This window comes from Chlamydotis macqueenii, chromosome 2 (assembly GCF_036417535.1).
Source record: "Chlamydotis macqueenii isolate bChlMac1 chromosome 2, bChlMac1.mat, whole genome shotgun sequence".
NCBI lineage: Eukaryota > Metazoa > Chordata > Aves > Otidiformes > Otididae > Chlamydotis > Chlamydotis macqueenii.
Genome location: NC_141557.1, coordinates 140,223,645 through 140,245,717, shown reverse-complemented (window position 1 = coordinate 140,245,717; position 22,073 = coordinate 140,223,645). Strand labels below are relative to the sequence as shown.

General features: G+C 39.6%; 1 protein-coding gene across 3 annotated transcripts in view; it reads right to left on the bottom strand.

Moving 5' to 3' along the window:
* The window catches only part of MATN2 (matrilin 2), a 71,057-nt gene that overhangs the window by 44,940 nt on the left and 4,044 nt on the right, over positions 1-22,073 (bottom strand). For all 3 annotated transcript variants that reach the window (XM_086741069.1, XM_086741070.1, XM_086741071.1), the window contains exons 2-3: positions 16,819-16,986; positions 2,209-2,778 (exon numbers count right to left, since the gene is read on the bottom strand). In XM_086741069.1, the coding sequence (XP_086597195.1) occupies positions 2,209-2,778; positions 16,819-16,972 (724 nt within the window). In that variant the 5' untranslated portion in view covers positions 16,973-16,986. The remainder of the gene's footprint in view (positions 1-2,208; positions 2,779-16,818; positions 16,987-22,073) is intronic.

The following is a 22,073-nucleotide window of genomic DNA, read 5'->3' as shown; positions in this document are numbered from 1 at the left end:
CCTCATTTCTGTTTCTCTTCTTCTGAGTTTTCAATTCTTGTCTCACTCCTCATGCCTTTGATTTCTCAGGATACTCTTTGCTCCTCTTTTACCTTGCTGGCTGGTAATAAAATGAGGCCCCTGGGATCCCCTGGCTTCAACTGCTGTTTCTGACACCTCCAAATCAATCTTTAGCAGCCAGAGGCAGCAACTTTAGGGTAAGTCTGACTTAGCAGGGGACGGAGCACAGCCAGTTTACACAGATTCTTCTGAGAATATAGCTGCTAGGCACTGGGTAATCTCTGTCATCCATGAGTAAACAGCAGTTAATTCAGTGTATTTTTTCTTTTCCCCACAAAGCTTCATCACTTGGCCAGGTTCTTCTCTCATCTTCACAGGAACCATGAAGGCACATTCTCACAGACATAACAGCAGCTCAGGTGCCAAGGCCTTTTCCCACAGCATGAAGCCCACCAGACTGCACGCCACGAGACTTGACCAGAGCGGTGCCTTGAATTTCTCTAGCAAAGAAACAAAGCGCTCAGATATTCAACTTGGCTACAATGATATTGCCTCTATGTCCACACTGAGGAGGAATTTAAAAAAATTAATTGTATTTCCCAGAAACAATGTAGATGCTCTAGGAAGCAGAGGCTACGAAATGCTTACATCGCTCTCTTGAAATGCAGCATGCTGAACACTGCTTCACAGCCCAGACTCAATAAAACATTAAGGACCCTATCAGCACTTTAGTCCCTTAAGTTGAAATCCATAAGAATCTAACAGTTTAAATTCTCTGATGCATATGGGCCTGAGTTTCTAAGTGTGTTTTTGGATCTCACCTTCAGTTCCTGACACAGCAAATGTTGTGGAGACATTCCCTGAGAAAAGGAGGCAGCAGCAATCCTTGTCACCTCCATATTCCTCCATCTGCAGGGAGGATGGTTTTATTGAGGATCACATGTATCTGGATTAAAAGTGAGCTACAAAACTCTAAAACATTTACTGGACATTGCCTAGCCAGAAAAAAAAAAATGAGTAAGTGGTATTTATACAGGATTTGTTTCTAAAATGCAATAAAAAAAAATCCAGCAAGACAAAGTTTTGAAGCATTTGCTGTTCACTCCATTTAAACTCTCAGTCCATGTTTAGTTTACTCTTTATTGATTTGCAAATGTATCTTACTACGCCAGCTAATAATATGGCAAGGAAGAAACAGGAAAAAATCTATTATCTGATGAATGTCTGATGGTGTTTTGCGCTGATACAGTTCAGCTGGAGCCCTGTTGCTGTTTGAAACAATTTTGGAAAAGACCAAGTAAGGAAAATTCCCCAGACTATCCTGACAATAAGCCCCAGTTCTTTTCTGGCAAAAGCATCCCTAGAGATGAGTGAGAACTGAATCTCACCATGCAGTCTTTTTCTGAACTCTGTTGAAAATGCCTCAGCTTAATGCCAAATCTGTAAGAAAATCTTTCATATTTACCTCAGGAAAAACTAAAAAAGAAAATTATATGAAGTACACAGATTGGAATAAAAAGAATTATGTATGCCATGATACTTGTAAAATGTAATTTCTTATCAGAGAATCACAGATGGAAGTGATTTCTCTGTGTAAATTAATACCTATTAAAATAATATTTATTTTATTGTATGAATAAATATAACTGTAATGGCTTTTCCTAAGTTTCTGTATTTAAAATGAATGGAATAAAAACAATACCATGTTTCTGTGTCTCACTTCCAGTCACAAGGCATGCACAGAGATAATTGTTTGCATATAATTAATATGTAAGCTTTGGAAGAGAAATACATGAACACCACAGAATTTTTTTAATAACCAAGACTGTTTATCAATTTTAAGTTTCAGTACTAAGGGAGATCACATCTAAATCAGTAGATGAAACAACTTATCTAATATTCAAATAGCAGAGGGTTGTAAATTTATTGCTATTACACAAGGCCTAGGAAAATCATGATATGTGTGTTTGCCTCACTGCTTATGACCACTAGGAATTAGATCACATTTTATGGCACTTAGCAGTAGAATTAGTTTTTCCACATATGTATGACTGCTGTTCTGAATGTTGTTTGGCTAGTCTTCCCTTTTTCAATGTACATATTCTAACAAAGAAAGTTCCATGTAAAAAAAAAGTTTAATTATCCTGCATATTTTGTTCTCTGTTTTACTTTCATCTATGCATTCAAATCTCTATACAAAAATCTTACCACAAAGTTTAGTCTGGAAGGCAGAGGTCAGTGTTTCAATCTGACTGAAATTAGCAACCAGGAACACATGCTCTTCATGTGGTTCACTCCCAATGGACTTCAGCGTGTTCATATCTACTCTTCCCACTCCAATGGCAAAAATCAGGATACCCGAGTTACGAGCTTTAGCAGCAATCTCCGCCACTGGATCCTGAGGTCTCCCATCTGTCACTATCATGATAATTCGGGGCACATTCTGCTTCAGAGGTCGAGCTCCTTCTGACTCTGAAAATGCAATGTTCACTGCGTACTGAATAGCCAGTCCAGTCATGGTGCCAGTTGCCAGGTGCATCATCCTTTTCACTGCTCTTTCAATATCCTGCTTCCTTCTGAATGTCTTCAGAGAGAACTCATGTTTGACTGTGCTGCCATACTGAATCAGACCTACTCGAGTGGCATCAGGACTGATGTCCAGAAACTGCAAGATGGTTAAAATGAACTCCTTCACTTTTTCAAAGTCATAAGGACGTACACTGCGAGAACTGTCAATGATGAAGACAAGGTCCAGACGTTTGTTGTTGCAAGTATTTTCTGGAAGATAAAATGCAAATAAAAATACTTTACCAGAATTTCAAAGTGCAAATCAGTTCAGGTTGACCTGATCTCTTAAACATACTGTCTAAACAAACACACTGACAAGTGCTGCAAGAATACAGGAAAAACAGGAGGTGCCAGAACAAAGGCTACTTGGGCAATACAAATTTGGCCTCCAGTAAACAACAACAGCTGTCTCTTACATGATCAGTATTTGTTGTTGTTGGTTATTAATTTTTTTTTTGTGGGAGCAGTGCCCAGAACGGCTAATGGCAGTGGAATGGGTAGATACTTGTGCTGTACCCAGTTTTGTCATCGTTGTTGAGATGTTGACCTCATACCTCACAAGGGATGGAAACCCTCTTTGAATTACATAGTTACTATTTGAGAGCAGTGCACAGTAATGCTTTTTGTGGTTGTGCCTGAGAATTTAGAAATGTAACACTCCGATGAGGCAGGGTGGTATCAGTCCTCCTTTACAAAGAGGGAAACAGAACCCATAGAAATTCAGGTCAAAAGCATCTGTCAATTGCAGTGACCGATACGAGACATGAAGGGGCTGATTTTTCAGGGAATTTGGCATTAAGTAGCACTTTGCATGTACAAAGTACAGCTCTCAATGACATCAACTGCAGCTGTGAGTTCTTCTGCAAATAAAACCCCATGATTTCAAATGCATAATTAATGGCCATCTCGGAAAAGTCTCGTCTATTGGACCAGCTCAGCATCACACAGAAATTCTGCGGCTGCATCAGAGAGAAAATCCTGTTGTCTACAGTGACCCTCAACTTGGCCAAAAGAACACTCACACACTTCCTAAAATCTTCTGTTTCAACCATCAACAGTCTTTTTTTTTCCCAAGAGCCACAGAAGCAGAAGCGCCACAGGGTATGCCTGTATCTGACAACTGCACAGGCGGGCAGGCCAAGCCATCATGGATAACAGCAGAAGTGAAGGCTGCCTGCCTCCTGGGCATGCTACCAGCTCTCTGGGACTCTGGGTACACATCCTCTGGCTTCTGCTCAACATCCTTCTGTTTTGAAAGAATATGAGACATGTGCATGAGTTGCATGATGAGAATGGACAGGGACCAACCATTCACAGAAAGCCAGCACACGGCAGGCTTAAGGCGAGCAGAGGGAGGCGAGTCACGAGCCTTGGCACAGAAGGCAGCGTATGGCAAAAGCCCTTCCTTTTAAAGGGCTTAATGGAATGCTGGTGAAGAGAAATCAGCTGTTTAATATTTACATTAAAGATCCCTACAGATCAGAAAATCCCCGAGCGACAAAAGCATGGCAGTTTAGGGGAACACTTGCATGTACTATTGTCTTGTTCTTAAAACTTTCTCCTATGCATCCACTTTGACCGCTGTCTGAGCCAGGACAGTGTTAGGGTTAGATAGACCATGCCTTCAATCAGTGTTTGCTCCTGTTCCTAAATTCCTGTGGCTATGAATAAAACTATGAGGTAGCTAACTGCCTATTTGTCTGCATGGCTTGAAAGATTAAAGGTGGTAAGAAAGCTCATTAAACTGCAGTGGTGTCCTCCTCTTACCAAGCTGAGATACCCCTAACCAGTAGCAATCTCCCTTATTGCCCGACGCGATTCAATGCACACTCTCATCCATCTTGCGCGCTGAATGAGGCAGATGCTCGGTGGAAAAGTAGCATTTGACTGTATAATTAAAGTTCATGTCATACTGCACAAGTAGAAGTGGGCCAATCAAAGATCCAACTGGAAAAACATCTGTTTGTAGACAAGCCTTTACATGAGTTCATTGTGACTGCTGATGAATGCTGACTATGTCCTTCTGCCAAGGCAAGGGGTGAGAAAGATGCCCACTTTCACTTGTTAACTCAGAGGCCTCTTTCATAGATTACCAAGAACATTTGTGGGCACAGAATAAAAATGCTCTTTGAAGACAATAAAAATGACTGCCTGGACTTATTCATGTGCAGCCTACAGCATGGCTTTATTCATAAGCGTAGCAATATTCTCAAGTTGCTTATTCTTCCAAAATCAGAGGATGTTGAATGCAAGCCAAATTGAACAGAAAAAAAATTCCAATTCTAATGGGATACAGACATCCTGACATATTAACTATTTTCCCTCTTATTATCTTAGTGGCATATCTAATTATTAATTGTTTTTACTAATATAACAAGAAATATTCCAGCATGGTTGTAATACAAAGATAATGCTAAGATACAATTTGTGGGAGCAGAGCAAGAGGAGAGAAAGATAATTACAGAAAAAAAAGCCTAAGAATGTGTGTGTACACACGAGGGGAAGGATGGAGAAGGGTAAAATGACTGCTACTTTATTTCCCTTAAAACAAGTAAAAACTAGAGCAATGCTGTTGAATCCTTTTAGTTTGAATATAAAGATTTGGATCCCAGTCTGAAGAGACTCAGTTATGTATTTTGAAGCCAGGTGGGAAAACACCTGGATGGCATTAGTGGATGCATTACCAGAAACACAACCCATTGTACTAAATTACTTAAGAAAAATCTATCAGCCTGAATTAAGTACAGTATATTTCAAAACTACTTTCATTAGCAAAATTCTATCTATAGAAATACCAAACATTTACAAATTAAAATGTATTTAAAATCTTTGTCTTCTGACTTGGCAGGGATTTTAAATAACCTTGTAATTATTAAAGTCGATTTAGCTGAGATGGACTCCATGAAAAACAAAATGAAACTCTTTTGCTAAGCAAAACTCCAGCTGGGTGGTATTTTGAGGAGCGGCGATCAGTAACGACTCACAGATCTGCACACTCATCCCCTCAGATAAACCTTCAGTGATACCTTCTCAGCAGTTGCATGCTTTTGCACTTGCCCTCTCAACTATCACCTCTTCCTCATACCAGCTCTCATCTTAAAAAGGGAACCTTCTCACAACTTCAGCAAACATTCTCATACCCAAAGTACGTACCCCTCCACTCTTCTTATGAAACGTGACAGATTCATTGAAAAAAGCTACTCATCCATAAACCTGCTTCTAAGTCAGCAGAGGTTTTGTATTGCCAACACAAAAGTAAAAAAAAAACCCCTCGGTGTGAGCTGTGTTATCCAAAGGCACGGCGCAGACAGGACAGGAAAGACAAGGACAGACAAGGCCAGCAACAGGAAGGCCAAGCCAATAGTAAATATGTTCTCCTGCTCCACTCAGTATCGGGTTTGTCTATAAATGACAGTTACAGTGATGCCACCTTCGCAAAAATTAACAACGTAAAGAAATTTCAGTTCTCCTTGGAAGAATCCAGCTGGGATCCAATTACTGACAGATACATAAAACAAAGCTTAAAAGAATATTTCACATTGAGCATCTTAATTTCCTCTAAAGCTGAAAATCCTATTAAATTAGTTTATCTGATCCCTGCAGGTTTCCTTCTGCTCATTCCTCAAAGCAAATTATGCTCAGTCCTGAACCTCCTATTTTGGCTTTGCTGAAGCTCACCCACCCAGGGTCTCTGTCTGAGAGCGTGTTTGTACCCTCTCAGCTTATTCCTAACTAAAACTACAATGCTTTAATATAACTAACGCAATGCTGGGGAGTTTTCCTGGGCATGGGAACTGACTGTTCTAGGCTGTGAAGTCATTAGAACAATTCCTGGTATTTTTTGGCCTAGGACAATTAACATTTTCTCAAACAATCCTCAGGCATGATATGGGAAGCAGCCGGCTGAACATGAGCCAGCAGTGTGCCCAGGTGGCCAAGAAGGCCAACAGCATCCTGGCTTGCATCAGGAACAGTGTGGCCAGCAGGAGTAGGGAAGGGATCGTGCCCCTGTACCTAGCACTGGTGAGGCCGCACCTCAAACACTGTGTGCAGTTTTGGGCCCCTCAGTACAAGGACGTTGAGTTGCTGGAGCACATCCAGAGAAGGGCAGTGAAGCTGGTGAGGGGTCTGGAGAACAAGTCTTATGAGAAGCAGCTGAGAGAACTGGTGTTGTTTAGTCTGGAGAAGAGGAGGCTGAGGGAAGACCTCATTGCTCTCTACCTGAAAGGAGGTTGTAGGGAGGTGGGTGCTGGTCTCTTCTCCCACATAACTAGTGACAGGACAAGAAAAAATGGCCTCAAGTAGAAGCAGGGGAGGTTTAGATTGGATATTAGGAAAAATTTATTTACTGAAAGAGTGGTCGGGCAGTGGAACAGGCTGCTAAAAGAAGCCTGTTTTGAACGCCTCCAGGATGCCAACACATCCCTCGAGATGTTCAAAAAACATGTAGATGTGGCACTTCAGGACATGGTTTAGTGAACATGGTGGTGTTAGGTTGACAATTGGACTTGATGATCTTGGAGGTCTTTTCCAACCTTGAAGATTCTAGGAGTCTATGATTAGCCAGAGACTCATCCTAATAAACAACGTAGATGCAACCACTCTGTAAGCTCAGTGTATTTAGCAGAACAGAAGCAGCCATTTTATAGCCCTGGTCTCAGTGCCAGAGAACAGTCTAAGATACAAGCTGAGCTCAGATGCCAGCTGGCCTGCATCCACAGTATCAAACTCACCTTTCCACTACAACAGAGTGGCTCTATACAAACTGCCTACAGGGAATAATCCCTGTCCCCTTGCAGCCTGCGAACCACACATAGGGATCGCCTGGGGAGTGCTAATCACTGCGGGCCAGAGACAGTTCCAGCAATTTAACAGCAACAATAATGGTGGAGTCTCAATACCCAAGAATATCCCCTGGCACTGTTTAATTTCTTCAAACATTTCAATTTTGGGATATTCAAACTGAACACACTCAAAGGATCCAAGTTTCAGACAGTGATTTTTCAAAGGTTTTTGCAAGACAGGTCCCTTGAAAAGACTGATCGTTTAAAAACAAGTTATTTAATTTCTATTGTTAACCTACATCTTTATGACTCCTTAATACTTAATTTTAATCTGGATATTACTTATTTGGTTATGTAGGTCTTTATTCTAAGACATGAGAATGGATAAATGTTAAAGATGGCTATTGCTGTATGCAAAGCAAAAGGAGGTGAGCTCAATTTGGTCAATACTACAGCAAAGTTAAGACATTCAATAAGTAATTTATAACAAGTAAATATTAGTTCCATTAAGATTTTGTTATAGAGTAAGACAATTTAAGGAAAAAGGAAGGATGAGATCACTTAGGAAAAAATGAAATAATACAAAAATTATTGCCTGAGCAGGTAATGCATGAATGGCAATTTTAAGACTCAATATACTGTGTTTCTTAGCTCACTCCACAGTAATGTATACATAAAAAATTACATGTGCCGTGATATTGGCAGCAATAATACCAGGTTTATTTGTAGATTTTATCTTTGAATAACAGAACAAAAGTCTTACTCAGAATTGAATAAAAGAGGAGAAAATTATTCTCCCAGCTAGCACATTATAAAACTTCTTCCTAAATTTCTCTTCTTTCTTTGCCATTTTATTTTTTTTCCCTCTAGCCCTCATCCGTACTTATCTCTCTTTTATTTACAGCTTCTTTCTTTATAAATCTCAGTATAACTCCTATCAAATTTGTCTCAAAATCTACAAACTTGCTGGGTGTCAAATATTCATTCTTAAAGTCCAGAATTCTGGTTTCCCCTGGCTAAGTATCCAGCCAGAAAGACAGGGTTTGACCTTGACAGGTTCTCAGATATTTCCAAAAGATTTCTCAGTTCATCGTGAAGGTTTAATCTTCTTGCCGTACAATTATATAAGTAAAGAATACTCAAATTTGCAATTCATTCACAAATATACCAAGAGCAAAACACTCTGATGGGAAGAAAGACATATGTATGCATTACTTACATATACCTCCTAGGAAACTGCAGTAGCTTCATTTGCACAGATGAAGCATGAAGTACACAGCAGTTCATGTAACGTTTTTCCTGTTTGGAAAACACATTTTGTGGTTGTTGCCAAGAGTAAATGAAGAATAGCAGTAATTCCAATTCCAATTCTTACTCTAGTGGGACATTTTGTGCAAGTTAACTTCCATCTCTCTTTTTTTTTTCTCATTTTAATTCAAAGAAGAGCAAAGGATGATATGATGCATTTCAGATAACAATCACACCTAGTTCCTGAAGTAAATGTTAGAAACTGCACAGCACCCCTTTCCTGGCACACATACATGCTGCACTCGTGTTTGCCAGTTTTGCTCCACCTCTCACCAGTTCTCACTGGTCCCAGACCTGCCCCCGTACTCCCTGGCCCCATCCTTGCTCTGAGCCCTTCCCCAAACTCACGAGCCTCTGGCCCTAACCCAGAGATTCACAATGAGTTTGGCAGCTCATCCATTCCTCCTTACAAATTTCTTCATCTGGGAACACTCTCTAAATGCAACACAGCCTCCAGATATTTCTTTCTTGCCTCTGACAAAATCTTTTCTGAACTTCCAAAACTTCTGGGAGAACCGTACAGCGGTAGGCTCTTGTCCACAGATTTCCATTTCCTTCTACATGCAAATGCTCCATTATTAGTCACTGCAGGTGGGTCTATTACCTTGTTCTCATTTCACCTCACTATTTCTACTCCTTCCTTGTCATCCTTTCCAAAATAACAAGGTCATTATTAAAATAAAGTCTCTCTAATTCCAGAGTCCCAAAAGTGACTCCTAGTATTTCTCCATTTCTTTACTGAGATTGGCGCTGTCCCTGGTATGAAGCCAAAGTATGGTGCAGGGATACTCTCAAGTTTCTTAGGTCTTTTTTGCATATTCCAGCTGTTCTGAGATGGAAACTGTTGAGTTTCCTGCCAGGAGTCAAACTTTTCATGGTCAGGAGGACCAAGGAGTGGGTTGCTTTCCCTTGCAGGAAGGAAAACACCTGGACAGAGAGATGCAGCATCCTGATAACCCTATGTGAGTCCTGGCAGCATCAACATCTCCCCACCACTTCCTAACAGAAACAAATGTTATGTGCCCTCACCTGAGTGCAGCTCACACCCAAGAGAGGAGAGGAATTCATTTTCTGAGCTGTAAAGGAGAAGCCTCACAGTACACACAGTTAATGCTACTTTGAATCCAGTTCCCACAGAGAGTCTGGAGGCATTAACTCTGCCTGTGACTCTTGTCTTTTCCTGCACATATCTATAAAACAACAAATCACATCCAACACACAAAAAAAAAGGTGGCTGCATGGCAGAAGATGATCTTTGCATCTTTTGCCTTGACGATCTGAAACCCTTATCTTGCCTGAGCTACTTGGGGCACTGTTGGAAGGACACAGAAATTATTAGAGAAGGAACAGAGATAAAAAGTAAATAGCCATTAGTAGTAGTGTAGAAGATTTAGTGAAAAAAGTGACCTTAATGAGTTCGTGCTGTTCTCCTTTCAGGACACTAGCTTAACGTTTTAAAAACTCCTCTCCATACTTTTTTTTTAAAGCCACCCATGTCTTTGTTTACGAGAAAAGCTGTTAGCAACTTCAACATTACTCATTCACCAGCTGACCTGAAACCACATATATCCATTGGTAACAGTCAAAGCATTAGACTCTTTTCCAGAATAGTTTCAGAAACAGCACCATGGGATGGTGCCATGTACCACTGCCCCCAAAAATGCATGGGACATCATGCCCACTGGCAAACCATTAGTTCTACCACTCAAGCAGTACTTAAATAAGTAGACAGTTTCTTCCAGCTTCCAAAGCAATTTAAAGAACATATTCCTCTTAATTCACATGCCTATAACATGAGATGTTCCTTAGGTTATGCAAATGCTGTTTCCAGGATTTTCAAGTTAATTTTGCACATATGTGCTTTTTTAATTATTAGGCTAAAGTACCCACAATGAAGCCAAAACCACCACACTTTTGAACATTCAGTGTTCTGTCTTTTGGCCTGATCTTCCTTCAAGACAAAATACAGAGAGGAGGCTTTGAGCGCTTTGAGAATATACACATAAAAATTGAGTTTGTAATTTTACTCAGTGAATTACTGTCAAGGCAAACTTGTTTTCAAACAGAAATGGTATTTCACAGTAATTTGCGGGGGTTGTAACAAACAGTTTCAGAAATATAAAGAGTATTTGCAGTTTAGTACATGACTCAGTTTTTTCGGAAGCAGCAGATACTCTTTTCTTCTTGTGGAAAACTTAAAAATCACTTTAAAAAAAGGAAAAGGAAAAGAAAAAAGAGAAAAGAAAAAAAGGAAAAAGGAAAAAGAAAAGAATAAGAAAACAGAAGAGAGAAGAGAGGAAGGAGGGAAAATAAAAGGCTTTGTTAGAAAAAATATTTGCACATTAAAGAAATACAACAAAATTTATTGTGCTGCTAGAAATATAATTAAATCGCGTAAAACATCAATTACTAAATTGCCCTTCAAGCAGCTTAAAAGTGAATGCTGTTTTGATACATTACTCGAAAATTAATAATGAATACTAAATATGACAGTTGGCAAGCATAATGTTGTTATGTGGCTAAAAATTGCTAACACAGACCAAATCCACACTTTCTGATCTCCATGATAATTGGCTGCAGATGAGTGCACTCAGAATAGGATGCAAATCCCTGAGGTCTGTCACGGTCCCAGCTAGCCCTCATGGCTCATTAGCTGGGCCTGCTCAAGGGATAACAGCTTCTGCAGGAAACAACTGGCCGGGCAGGGACAGGATCGCTGTTCAGATCTCACCTTCTCAGACTCTGGGACCACTCTCTTTTAGGGGCTGGGGAGGCACAGCCTTAGCAGAAGCCAGGCTACCAAGCCTCAGAGCCACAGCGAGAGGGTCTACCACGGTGAACAAAACCCAGAAACCTCAAAGAGCAGAGTGGTCTGAGCAAGTGCAACCTTCCTGCTGCTGTTTTAGACCCCAGCCAGTTAAATAATGGACAACAGGTACTGCAGGGGAGAGGCTGACAGCTGAGAGATTAAGGTGAAAGCTGAATTTTCGAGCCCTGGCATAAAGTCCACAGGAGACCCCCCAGCTATTGAGACAACCACTGATGGGAAGCAAAGCATGCAATTGCTAGCATTGCCTTGAGGCACAACGATTGTAAGATGTACCTAGACACCTCAGAAGAAAGAAACAGCTGATTTCACAGACTGTAGAATGCTTTGCTCTCTCTCTTTCCAAATATAACACATCTCTATTTATATGGCAATTTAATGTTTTGATTAGAGAGAGTCTCAATCGATACCTATTTGATTACCTTGTATTCTTATAAAAGTTTGGTTAGGATTTTGCTTATATTTTAAGTACATACATGATAACTCAAAAGATGTAATTTGCAACCTCTTCCTACCTTTATCTACCACCTGGAACAGTTTTGATATCCCCAAATACTATAACAGCATAGTATGTCAAATACATGGTGTAGTTATCGTGACACAATGGTGACTTCCACTGCAATGCAGACTTCAGTTACAATGAGTACTTAACATATTCGAGGACAAAAAAACTTGGCAGGGTTGCATTTATATGAAGAAATAACATATACACACATATGCTGAGGCTGTGAACGAGTTTCTTACAGCAATTATCATCCGATGGTGGTTCAGCAGTCCACATTAGCAGGATTTAGAGATCTCTGGACAGTTCTTAGTGTACAAATATACAATAAATTAAACCAAAACTAAACAGAAGTCTTATTTGCACTCCACAGAAGCATCATGGATCAGGCTCGGTTTTGTCACATATTTTCCCCTCCGATTTGCGGCTAAAATTTAATGCAGAATGGTTAACCTGATAAAAAAGTTCTTGAGCCCTAAAGTTACATACACACAAGTTTAAGAACTGAGTTAAATATAAGAATGTTTGGAACAATTTTAACTGACTGTAGCAAGTGATTCATAAATTTAGTGAGCATTCTGTGTACTTCATGTTACTTCCCTTCTTATTATTAGTGGAATCGTATATATATAACTGAGAGATAAATCATTATATATTTTGTTGCAAAACATAATTTAAAACAGACAGGGATATTCGCATTTAGCAGCAGTTTTTACTGAACAGGAGCCAAGTACATTTCCTTCTTGGCCTCCTTTCCCCTCTCTGTTTCAATTTTGTGCAGTATCAGTTAATCACTTGTAGTTTATTTCTTCTGGTATCATGTAGTAGCTAAAGCAATGTCCCTTAAATTAGCTCTTCTCCTCATATAAATAGTTATTTTCAAAAACAGGTAGGCGTGTGTTTTACATTCCTAAGGAACAGAAGGAACATTACTGCTTAGAATATTATCCTACAGCTTATTCAATTATTCCCATGCATCCACGTCAGAGTTCTCCAAATAAGTATGCTCATGTGACATGAAATACATGCCCAGTTTACAAGAACAGAGCTTACCATGAAAAAAAAAAAGAAATCAGAAAAACTTGTGGTTTTTCCACAATGTTGAAATTTTGCTTTGCTTTGTTTTATTATAAATGATGAAGATGCAGCAGGGCATAAGTCCCAAATTTGCTCCACCAAAAACCCCCACAACATCAATCATCAAAAAAAGCTACATCTTATAAAGACTGGGCACATATTGCATCTGAACACGAAACCTCCTGATAGATGCTGTGGACCTCTGACCATGGCCTTGAAATCACACCATGGAAATCTCCACTCTGGACAACTGAAGCAGCCCTTCATCAGTCTGTTTAGGTTATATCTGAAGGGAATTAGCTAATGTAATAGACATCATTTTATCTTTAAAACCATGTAGCCAAGTATATTTCCATTACTGCTTCTCTTTAGTATCCAAAAAGCAACGCTACGCTGCCAAACTGTGCTTTCAATGATCTGTGTGTAATCTAACAAAGCAGCTGTGCTCAGCAGGAACAATGATTTCGTCAGAGAGACAAGCAAAAACTTTTCAGAGCTCTGATAAAGCCTTTAAAAAAGAAGATTCTAAAACAAGAGATTATTTTCCTTTAAGGAATAAGGATAAGGCCAAAGATCCAATACTTAGGGTCAAATTACTGATGAGGGGAAAGAGAAGGCAAAATTTAGTCCATATATCACGTAAGGGCAGAGGCGACTGTCCTCTGACACAGGAAAGACAAAAGGACCATCCTCTTTCTTTCTGTTACTTCACAAGATCTTGTAGGACTATGGAAATGATCCTTTAAAACAGAAAACATAAATACACCTACACTAAAACAGCAATCTAATACAAATTATATTATTACAAGAAATACTTGTACATTTTCTATCTCTAAAGCAACTACACATGTTCTACAACTAATATGTTGCAAGAAAGATTTAAGAAAATGTTAAGAATTTAATTAAATGGTCACAATTGACAAGTTTTAACTACTTTGAAGTTTGATTCGATGTTTAAAGGAAGAAAAACCTGCAAAGCAGTTTGGCTTTCAACAGCCACAGAGAGAGAGTTCCAAAAATATTACGTCCAATCGATCTTTGCACAAAAGATTTCAGATCTTTAATGGAAATTATTAGCTCTGGTAATAAAAATTTTAAATAATAATAAGTGATGCAAAGATCTGCCAAATTAAAACAACACATGTTGAGGTTTAGCAGAAAGACTGGAGATAAGAAAAACACCGAAAAGACATAGCTCATTCCTTCTGAAACCTTTTCTAAAACATATAAGTTATTAGCCCTAAAAAGACAGTTAAGAAATCTATGAAGTATTGCTGTATGGCTGCCAAAAAATTTAATCCTCCTAAAGCTGGATGCCAATGTACTTTTATCTCTATGTGGACAACCCCACAGGAGTTTTTGTCCATTCCATTTTGCTTACTTGAGTTATGAGCTTCCTGGAGCAAGGATTTTTACTTCTGTACATGGACACTGCTAGTATTTTACCAGTAAATAGTTAGCACAGCAGTACACTTGTTTTAAAAATTGGTAAAATGAAGAAAAAAGGAATAGCATTATTTTAACACTACTAATATATACATAGCATAATCCTCCATTTTAATCCTAAAAATATAGAGATCCCCTCTCCCTCCCCTCAAAAAAATCTCAACCTGAACTTTTATTACTTTTCCAGGTATCTGTGGTTCTTTGCAGCTATACTGCCTACTTTTGCCTGCCAACCAAGTCTTTCCACAACAGCAGCAACTGTCATTGCCACCATTATTTATAATATACATATTATATAAAATGGGACAGCTTCTAATCCCTGTTAAATTGCTGTTAATTCTGGAGTTATTTTATTAAGTCAATAGACTTCATGTCACTGAGATCATGCTTTGGCCCCGTTCTTTCTCATGTCACTTAAGGAACGCTACAGCTTTCCAGCAGAGTGGCATGCACTTTACACATTCTGTTCTTTACAGAGAGGCACGTTTTAACCATGCCACTGTTTATATGTGCTGCTGAATCTGAAGCAGGTGACCTAATTTATTCTAACAGAATGCAAGGCCCAAGAGTCTGTCTCCAAACTGCCACGTACTTTTATGGGCTGGACCAGAGAATGTCCCAAGTTTCTTGCATCATCTTGAAAAGGTTCTTTCAGCCAGAGCTGCCAGAATTGTTTGCATCCTGCACATGCCAAACTATTAGGGGATCCAGAATTTTCCAAATACAGGGCACAAATCTCTTGGCTTTTGAAGGAAGAAAGAAATAATCTAATCTATACATTTTGATTTATATTGAGTGCTAATTCTTTTGATATATTTTCCGCTATTTAAAATAAGAAAAAAGAGACTATAAAAGCAATTTAAAAAATCATAGGGAAAAAAGGCAAGCTGAGAAACAGAATACCTTTTAGTTTCTCGAGATAACACCTTGCCACTGTGTTCATTTTCTAGAAAGACAAATAGTTTATTTCTTAAACAAGCTCACTTAGAGTATTTGCTGAGGATCCTAAAATATTCAGAAGGGGCTGTTGTTTAATTACATTTTAGAATTTAGGATTTTAGAAAGTTTGAGGGCCTCGCTGAGTAAGGTCTGAATGCGAGTATTTCTCTTTGCTGTTCCACACTCATATTTTTTGATGGACTAGATCTCCAGAGCTGTGGTTTTCAGCCTTCAGTTGCAAAAGTCTCAAGATCATATGTATTAGTTTTGAGAAAGATGAATAAGAAAGGGAAATCTGTTGTAATTTGGCTTAACTTTCTTCTACAGGAATTGAAAACCAATGGTTTTAAGTTAATAAAGGACAGATTGTGAATGGTACTTCACAGAGTTTTTACATATTTAAAAGATTAGATTTTGTTTGGAGAAGAGTTTCACTCATAAAACTTGGTGCTCCCCTCTCTGACACCCATTCTCCCATGTTCTGGCTTGCTTTCTTTTTCTTTCTTCCAAATACATCTTCTGCAGGACATGTCACATTCCTCATGTTCACCTAGGTTAGGTCACCTTTACAGGGAGCAGGCCACTTAACATCTCCCAGTGGCTGGAGAGAGATATCTGAATAGATCTACTGCTGATGTGTATCATGAATCCCTAACGATGGGCCATGTCCAAAGCCCCATTCATGCTATATTTTTATCATCTGACAATTACTTTAAACAATGAGCAAAAGAAAACTATTCTAAGTCATGAACTGTTAGCAGATGAAAAAGTTGACCAGCAAACTGCTTGATGACACACAGGCAATTATCAATGAGAGAGAGAGAGATGAACCTTATGTTTTAAAATAATGACAGTCGCAAGCTAAAACTGCTAGGTCCTCTCCTCAGATTTCTGGCAAAAGAGAAAAATGAGCTACTCATTATAAATAAAATTAACCTGACCAAATCAAAGGCTTAACATCAAGTAATGTAATGACAACCCTCTGATTCCATTCCATCATCATTGTGCACAGCACCTACACATAGACAACTAAAACTTGCTGGCACGGTAAAAGGCAGCTTTGACAAAACCTCGTGGACCAATCCGGATTTTCTCTAAACAGTGAAAACAAGGTCTTTCTCCCAAGACACTAATCCTGTAGTAAATATTTATTTCATACCACTTACATAAAGTAGATCTGGTACTCCAAAAGTAAACACCTTCTTTCAACAAACTTTCTCATATTCCTGCTTGCAAATGGCAATCTCCTTTTCATTATAAACTAACTCAGCCAAGGTTCAGTCAGCCGCTCGTGCCTTTTATTGCTGGTATTTGAGAAGGCCTTTGGTGGTGGTGTTTGGGTTTTGGGGGTTTTTTTTGTAACTTACCTAGTAGAGATAGTGAGTTAACATCCCTTCGTTGGGTGAAATGTCCTCGAGGGAGATCTTTTGCCATGACAGAGACAGCAGAAAGCAGAGTATGTCCAAGTAGCAGAGAGAAGCAAGCAATCATTTTCTTCATTTTTGAGAAACAGAAGAACATTCAAGGATGTGAAACTGCAATAAAGGAGAGAAGGGGATGAGCTCTTTGATTACACAAAAAGATACGGTAACCATGTCGGCCACCCAGCTGCACTGCTTCCCTCCCGTCAGACACAAACATGCAAATACACCAGCATGGAAAAACGCCTACACCTTCCAGAAAGAAGAGCTACATAATCAAGGAGCAGTTAGCAGACCCTGCACAGTGTTTATAAGTATCGTTAGTTGAAGTTCATAGTTAATATTTTAAATATATTGACTTTAACAGTCATTCATAATAATAAAATATTTTTAAAGCAATAAAAGGAACTTTGTTTCAGTCAGTCTGACAGCATAAACAGGTTCGAGGAGGAAGCAAATATATTTTCATTATTCTACTCAGCACTCTTGCATTTTTTCAGAAATTTCATGGTTCTTGTAGTCTGAGGGATACTTGCTTCAGAAAATCTTCAAGAACTAAAACAAGAGTAAGGAATATATTCCAGAAACAGTAACTATAAAGGAGAACTGGTGACAGCTTATGCTTCCTTTTCAGAAGAATGTCTGTGGTTGCTAGCATGAAGATAACAGTGCAGAATGAATCTTGTTTACTCAAGGAGACTTCTGAGGACTGGCAATGAGCTTGCCAAAGGTTATGGAGAAGTTTTGTCATACCGAAGAACAAATTAACAGGCAAAATTCCTACACTAAGACATTATTCCAGCACAGGAGCTTGCTAAGACACCATGAAAAGCCATTGGTGACTCTGCTCACAAACAGAAAGCTAAGACAGACATGCTGAAGGCTCATCTTCTGGCCACGTCCCCTGTTGGTGGGCTTCCTCAGATGACGATTCCGTCTATTTTCTCCCGAAAACTTTATTGTTGTGGGTTGTGAAGAGAGCATCTCACAGGAGCTAGGTTTAGCCTTGGAACTGGTGATACAATGAAGCTTAGTCTACGTGCACAAGAGATGGATAAAACTACCCACTTCCACAGCAAAGAACTGTTCTACCTGAAACTGAGTGGAAACTCTATAAGCAGCACACGCTTTAACAGTAATTATTGGTTAAGCAACAATTTTCACAAGACAGATATAGCCACAGATCTATAACAGAAGGCAACTAAATGCCTCAGTTCAGAAAGATAATTGATTTTTTTTTCACTCACTGGCAGAATATAATATTCTGAGTAATATTTTCTCTCTAAAAAGGGGATTTTATATATTATTCTTCAGGCTATCCCAACACAATCATTACACATTGATTTATTTTTCTGTCTATCAATCTATTTTTCCTTCTGTGTATCCTACTCAGCATCCCCAAACATGAACATAATGTTCTTGTGTATATGCCAGAGAGCAAAATGAACCGAGTCTTTGCACTCAAAATGCCCAGCCTGGCTTAAACATTTCATATTATTCAGTAACAGGCAAAACGTGACTTAAGGAGGTTCAAACTAGGAAAGAGATGTATGTAAATAGTTGACACCTATAATACTGTCCACAAAAAATTAAATTTTTTGAGCCCTAGCAGCAAGGACAGCTGTATGTTATTATCGGTAGAGTATTTCCAGCACTCTAGTCAGAAACAGATGGACACTACGAACAGCACACACCCCTGAAAATAGGACAAAATGTTGCTGGAGGCAACAGTTGTTACTGTTGACTAACGATGAAAGCTTCTCCCAGGTTGTCTCCTCACTTCTCTGGACATCAGCAGCACACATGGGGCTCTGCAAGGTGGCCTCCTTTCTCTTTGGCCTCTTCCTTCAGCACACAGGGCAAATGAACGTCAAGATACATGCCAGTTCTAGCACCAATGCTTTAGAAACACAGAGGCCATGCTCAGAGAGCTACGGAGCATAGAGAAATGCTTCTCCTACTTATTTGCAAGGCTGTCACAGGAACCAGGTATGAACAGCTTGTTCAAAGGGGCTATGTGGCTGCTACCTAGCTATCAGTGCCCTAACTCATCCCTCCTTCCTATCCATCCTAAACAGTCACTTTACCTGTTCCTGATGGCACGTTAATGGAGAACCAAAGATACTGTGCCAGAGCACCTTCACGTGTCACTGAACCATCCATTAGAGCATGATGCCAAAGAAAACCAAGATAAAGAAGTGGCTCAGGACAGTCCTACCAGCTCTGCAAAGTACCCCAAACTAAACCCTCTGACATGCTGGCACTTAACGTATTTTACACCTTTGTAGCAATTTTTGATATTTGGTAGCACTTTCAAATGCACTAGGCTTACAACTGTCCCCAGGCAACTTCAGAAATAAGAAAAAACAAATTGTTTGTTTGCTGTGATTTTAAGTCTTTGCATTCTGTTAGGAAAATGTTTATATGGCACGTAAATATCGTATGATTAGTGATCATATAAACCAAAATGCCTACATAAGCATTCATTAGTTGTCACGAAATTCTGATTCAGTTTTGTATGGTTTTACCAGTCCGTTTGAAAAGTAAAAGGGGGCTATTAAAGAAACAGAAGCATTCAATAATAGTGCCTCATTTTCTGGGGATCTTTTTATTCAAATTTAACATAACTTCTATTGTTCAATAGTATTTCATTTTGATTCAGAAACCTTAGATCTTTAGATCTCAGTATCTTTACCAGCCTGATAACCAGAAAATAAGGCTACTTATAGTTCCACCAAAAAAAAGATCCAGTTCTCGTTAAAAAAAAAAAAATCTATTATCAACACCCTCACAAAACACTTTGATAACAGATGCCACTGATCCAAGCCTGTTGCCACCCTTTCATCCACACTGAAAGCTTCTGTGCTGCTTTCCTGAGGTGATGACAGCCTGGATTTGTGTGCTTTGCTCTAGCTCCAGGTACATATTTGTGTCCACTGCTGCTTGCATTTTTACATGACCAGTTTGTATTGTGGTTGCACGGCTTCTCTGCATACAGTCCTCCCACAGTTCTCTGCTTATTTTCTGGGTCTTCTGCAAGGTCCCCTGTCTTCAATCCAGAAGTCGGATGGTGTTTATTGCCCCACATTTGGTATTTAACACCTCATTTTCCCAGCAGGCTAAGCCAGGCTGCTGGCACAGCCCATTGTAGCCTCACATCGCTGGCTAACCCTTGCTCTACCAGCTGCGAACACATTCCCAAAGCACCAAACTGACAAACACGTATTTTTGTGGCTACCTGGAAAATACGTTTCAAGCACTTTGATTCCAGCTGTCGCAGCAGGAATATACAGCATTATACCATCAGGAGCCAGCTCCCCATGGCAGACCCAAGACCAAGTCATTACATGACAAGCATCCCAAACACCTCAAAGGCAAAAGACACCAAGAGGAGGTGTGGTAATCCATGGGGCTCAACCAGGCTGAGCACCAGATGCGCTGGCTTCCGCTGCTCCATTCTCCTACCCATGGAGAGAGGAAGAAGACGGTCCTATGCAGGGCTTTTACAGCAACCTTGGAGCAGCCAGTGCAGCACCCTGCTCTGCTGGACATGGGAAGAAATTCCTAACAGAGAACAGGCAACTGCTGCTCAGAGGTACAATCTGGTGAGGTCTGCTTGCAATATCTGCAGCTGTCTTGAAGAAGTTTGGTGTAAAGGAGGAGATCCTCCTAGAAGATGGAGTAAAGTAAATGGACAGGCTCTCTTGTTCTCTTCAGGCTTCCCTTGCTCCCTAACTGGCTGCTAGTCAAGAGCTAAATATTTCCATGGTGTTTTCTTATCAGTTTTACCTGTGCTTGCTTAGTTATATACCCATGCAACAGAATAATTTTTCTGAGGCACTATTATGGATTTTCAGTTTTCATGAACTACAGTGTAAGAATACTGAAAAATGAAACTGAGATGTCATCTTTAAAATACCTATTTCCTTTGCTGGACAGCACTCAAAAAACACAAGCCTGTTTCTCCTCTTTCAAATAGCAAAGTCTCCTCATAAGGGATTGATGGCTGTTTTGGACAGACACTACTGAACATTCAGGGTCAGTGGTGATAAATCAATGACCTTCTGCACTGCACGGTGCATGCTAATAAGATTTGTTCTCTTCACAGTGATAACTCTTAAATAATGTCAAGGGAGAAGAAATGCTCTGTGGCTCATGCTGAAGTCAGTGTCCTTCCATCTCTCATCCCACTTCAGGGAAATTTCTTCCACACAGAATCAGGAAACCCTTCCACTGGCTGGATGGCTGCCTTTTTTTTTTCATTCAGGTACCTTAAAAATGTACCTGTCTTTGCTGAGCAGATCATGCTGAAAAAGAAATTAGAAAACCAGGGTATGTTTCACCTCATGCCTCCTGCTCCTCTGGGTCATCTCCTTCCTCATCTTGCAGAACAAGTTCCCTTCTGAGGCTAAATCAGAAGAAACATGAACTCCACAACCCCCAACCTCTCCATCTTCTCCAGCTGCCACCAAAACTGGTAAAATGCACAGAAGGGGAAATTCTCAGGAGTTACTTGGATCATCAACATCTTTAGTAACTGCAGATAGCAGCCACTCTCTTGAACCCTATATATAATTTCTCACCATAGACGGGGAGGAAAGGGAAGACAAAAAAAAACACCAGTGGCAGCGGTTGTTACCATTATGAGGCTCCCCTCAGCTTTCCTTGTTTGATAGTTAAAAGACACAGCCATTTACTTTCAAGCTGCCAGTAGATCTAACTTCAGTGGTTTTAAGTTATAAAGAACATAACTGCATAAAAGGGAAAACATTCTGACGTTCTTTCAGCACTCCTTATTGTCTACCCATTTAAAAAAATAATAGGAAACTGCGATCAAATCAAAAGCTTTTACTGAAGTTAAAGGAACTGCAAGTGATCTATATGATTCAATACGTCCCCAGGTTAGCAAGCACAGTGAGTTACTCGGAAAACCCACGAGCTCTTATTACATGAAAGCCACAAAACATCTCATTCTCAATCCCATCACCTTAGAGATTAAAAAAATTAAGGACAGCAGGCACTGTAAAGCCCTGCTACTACCGGTTACAACATGTTCCAAGGTATTTCACCGTCCACAAGCCAGCATTACTTCACTATCCACACATTACTGGTCCATTACTCATTAAAATCACTATGTGTGGCATGGGTATCAGGACATAGAGTATTAACAATTTCCTTCGTCTTTATGGACCAGTTGCTGA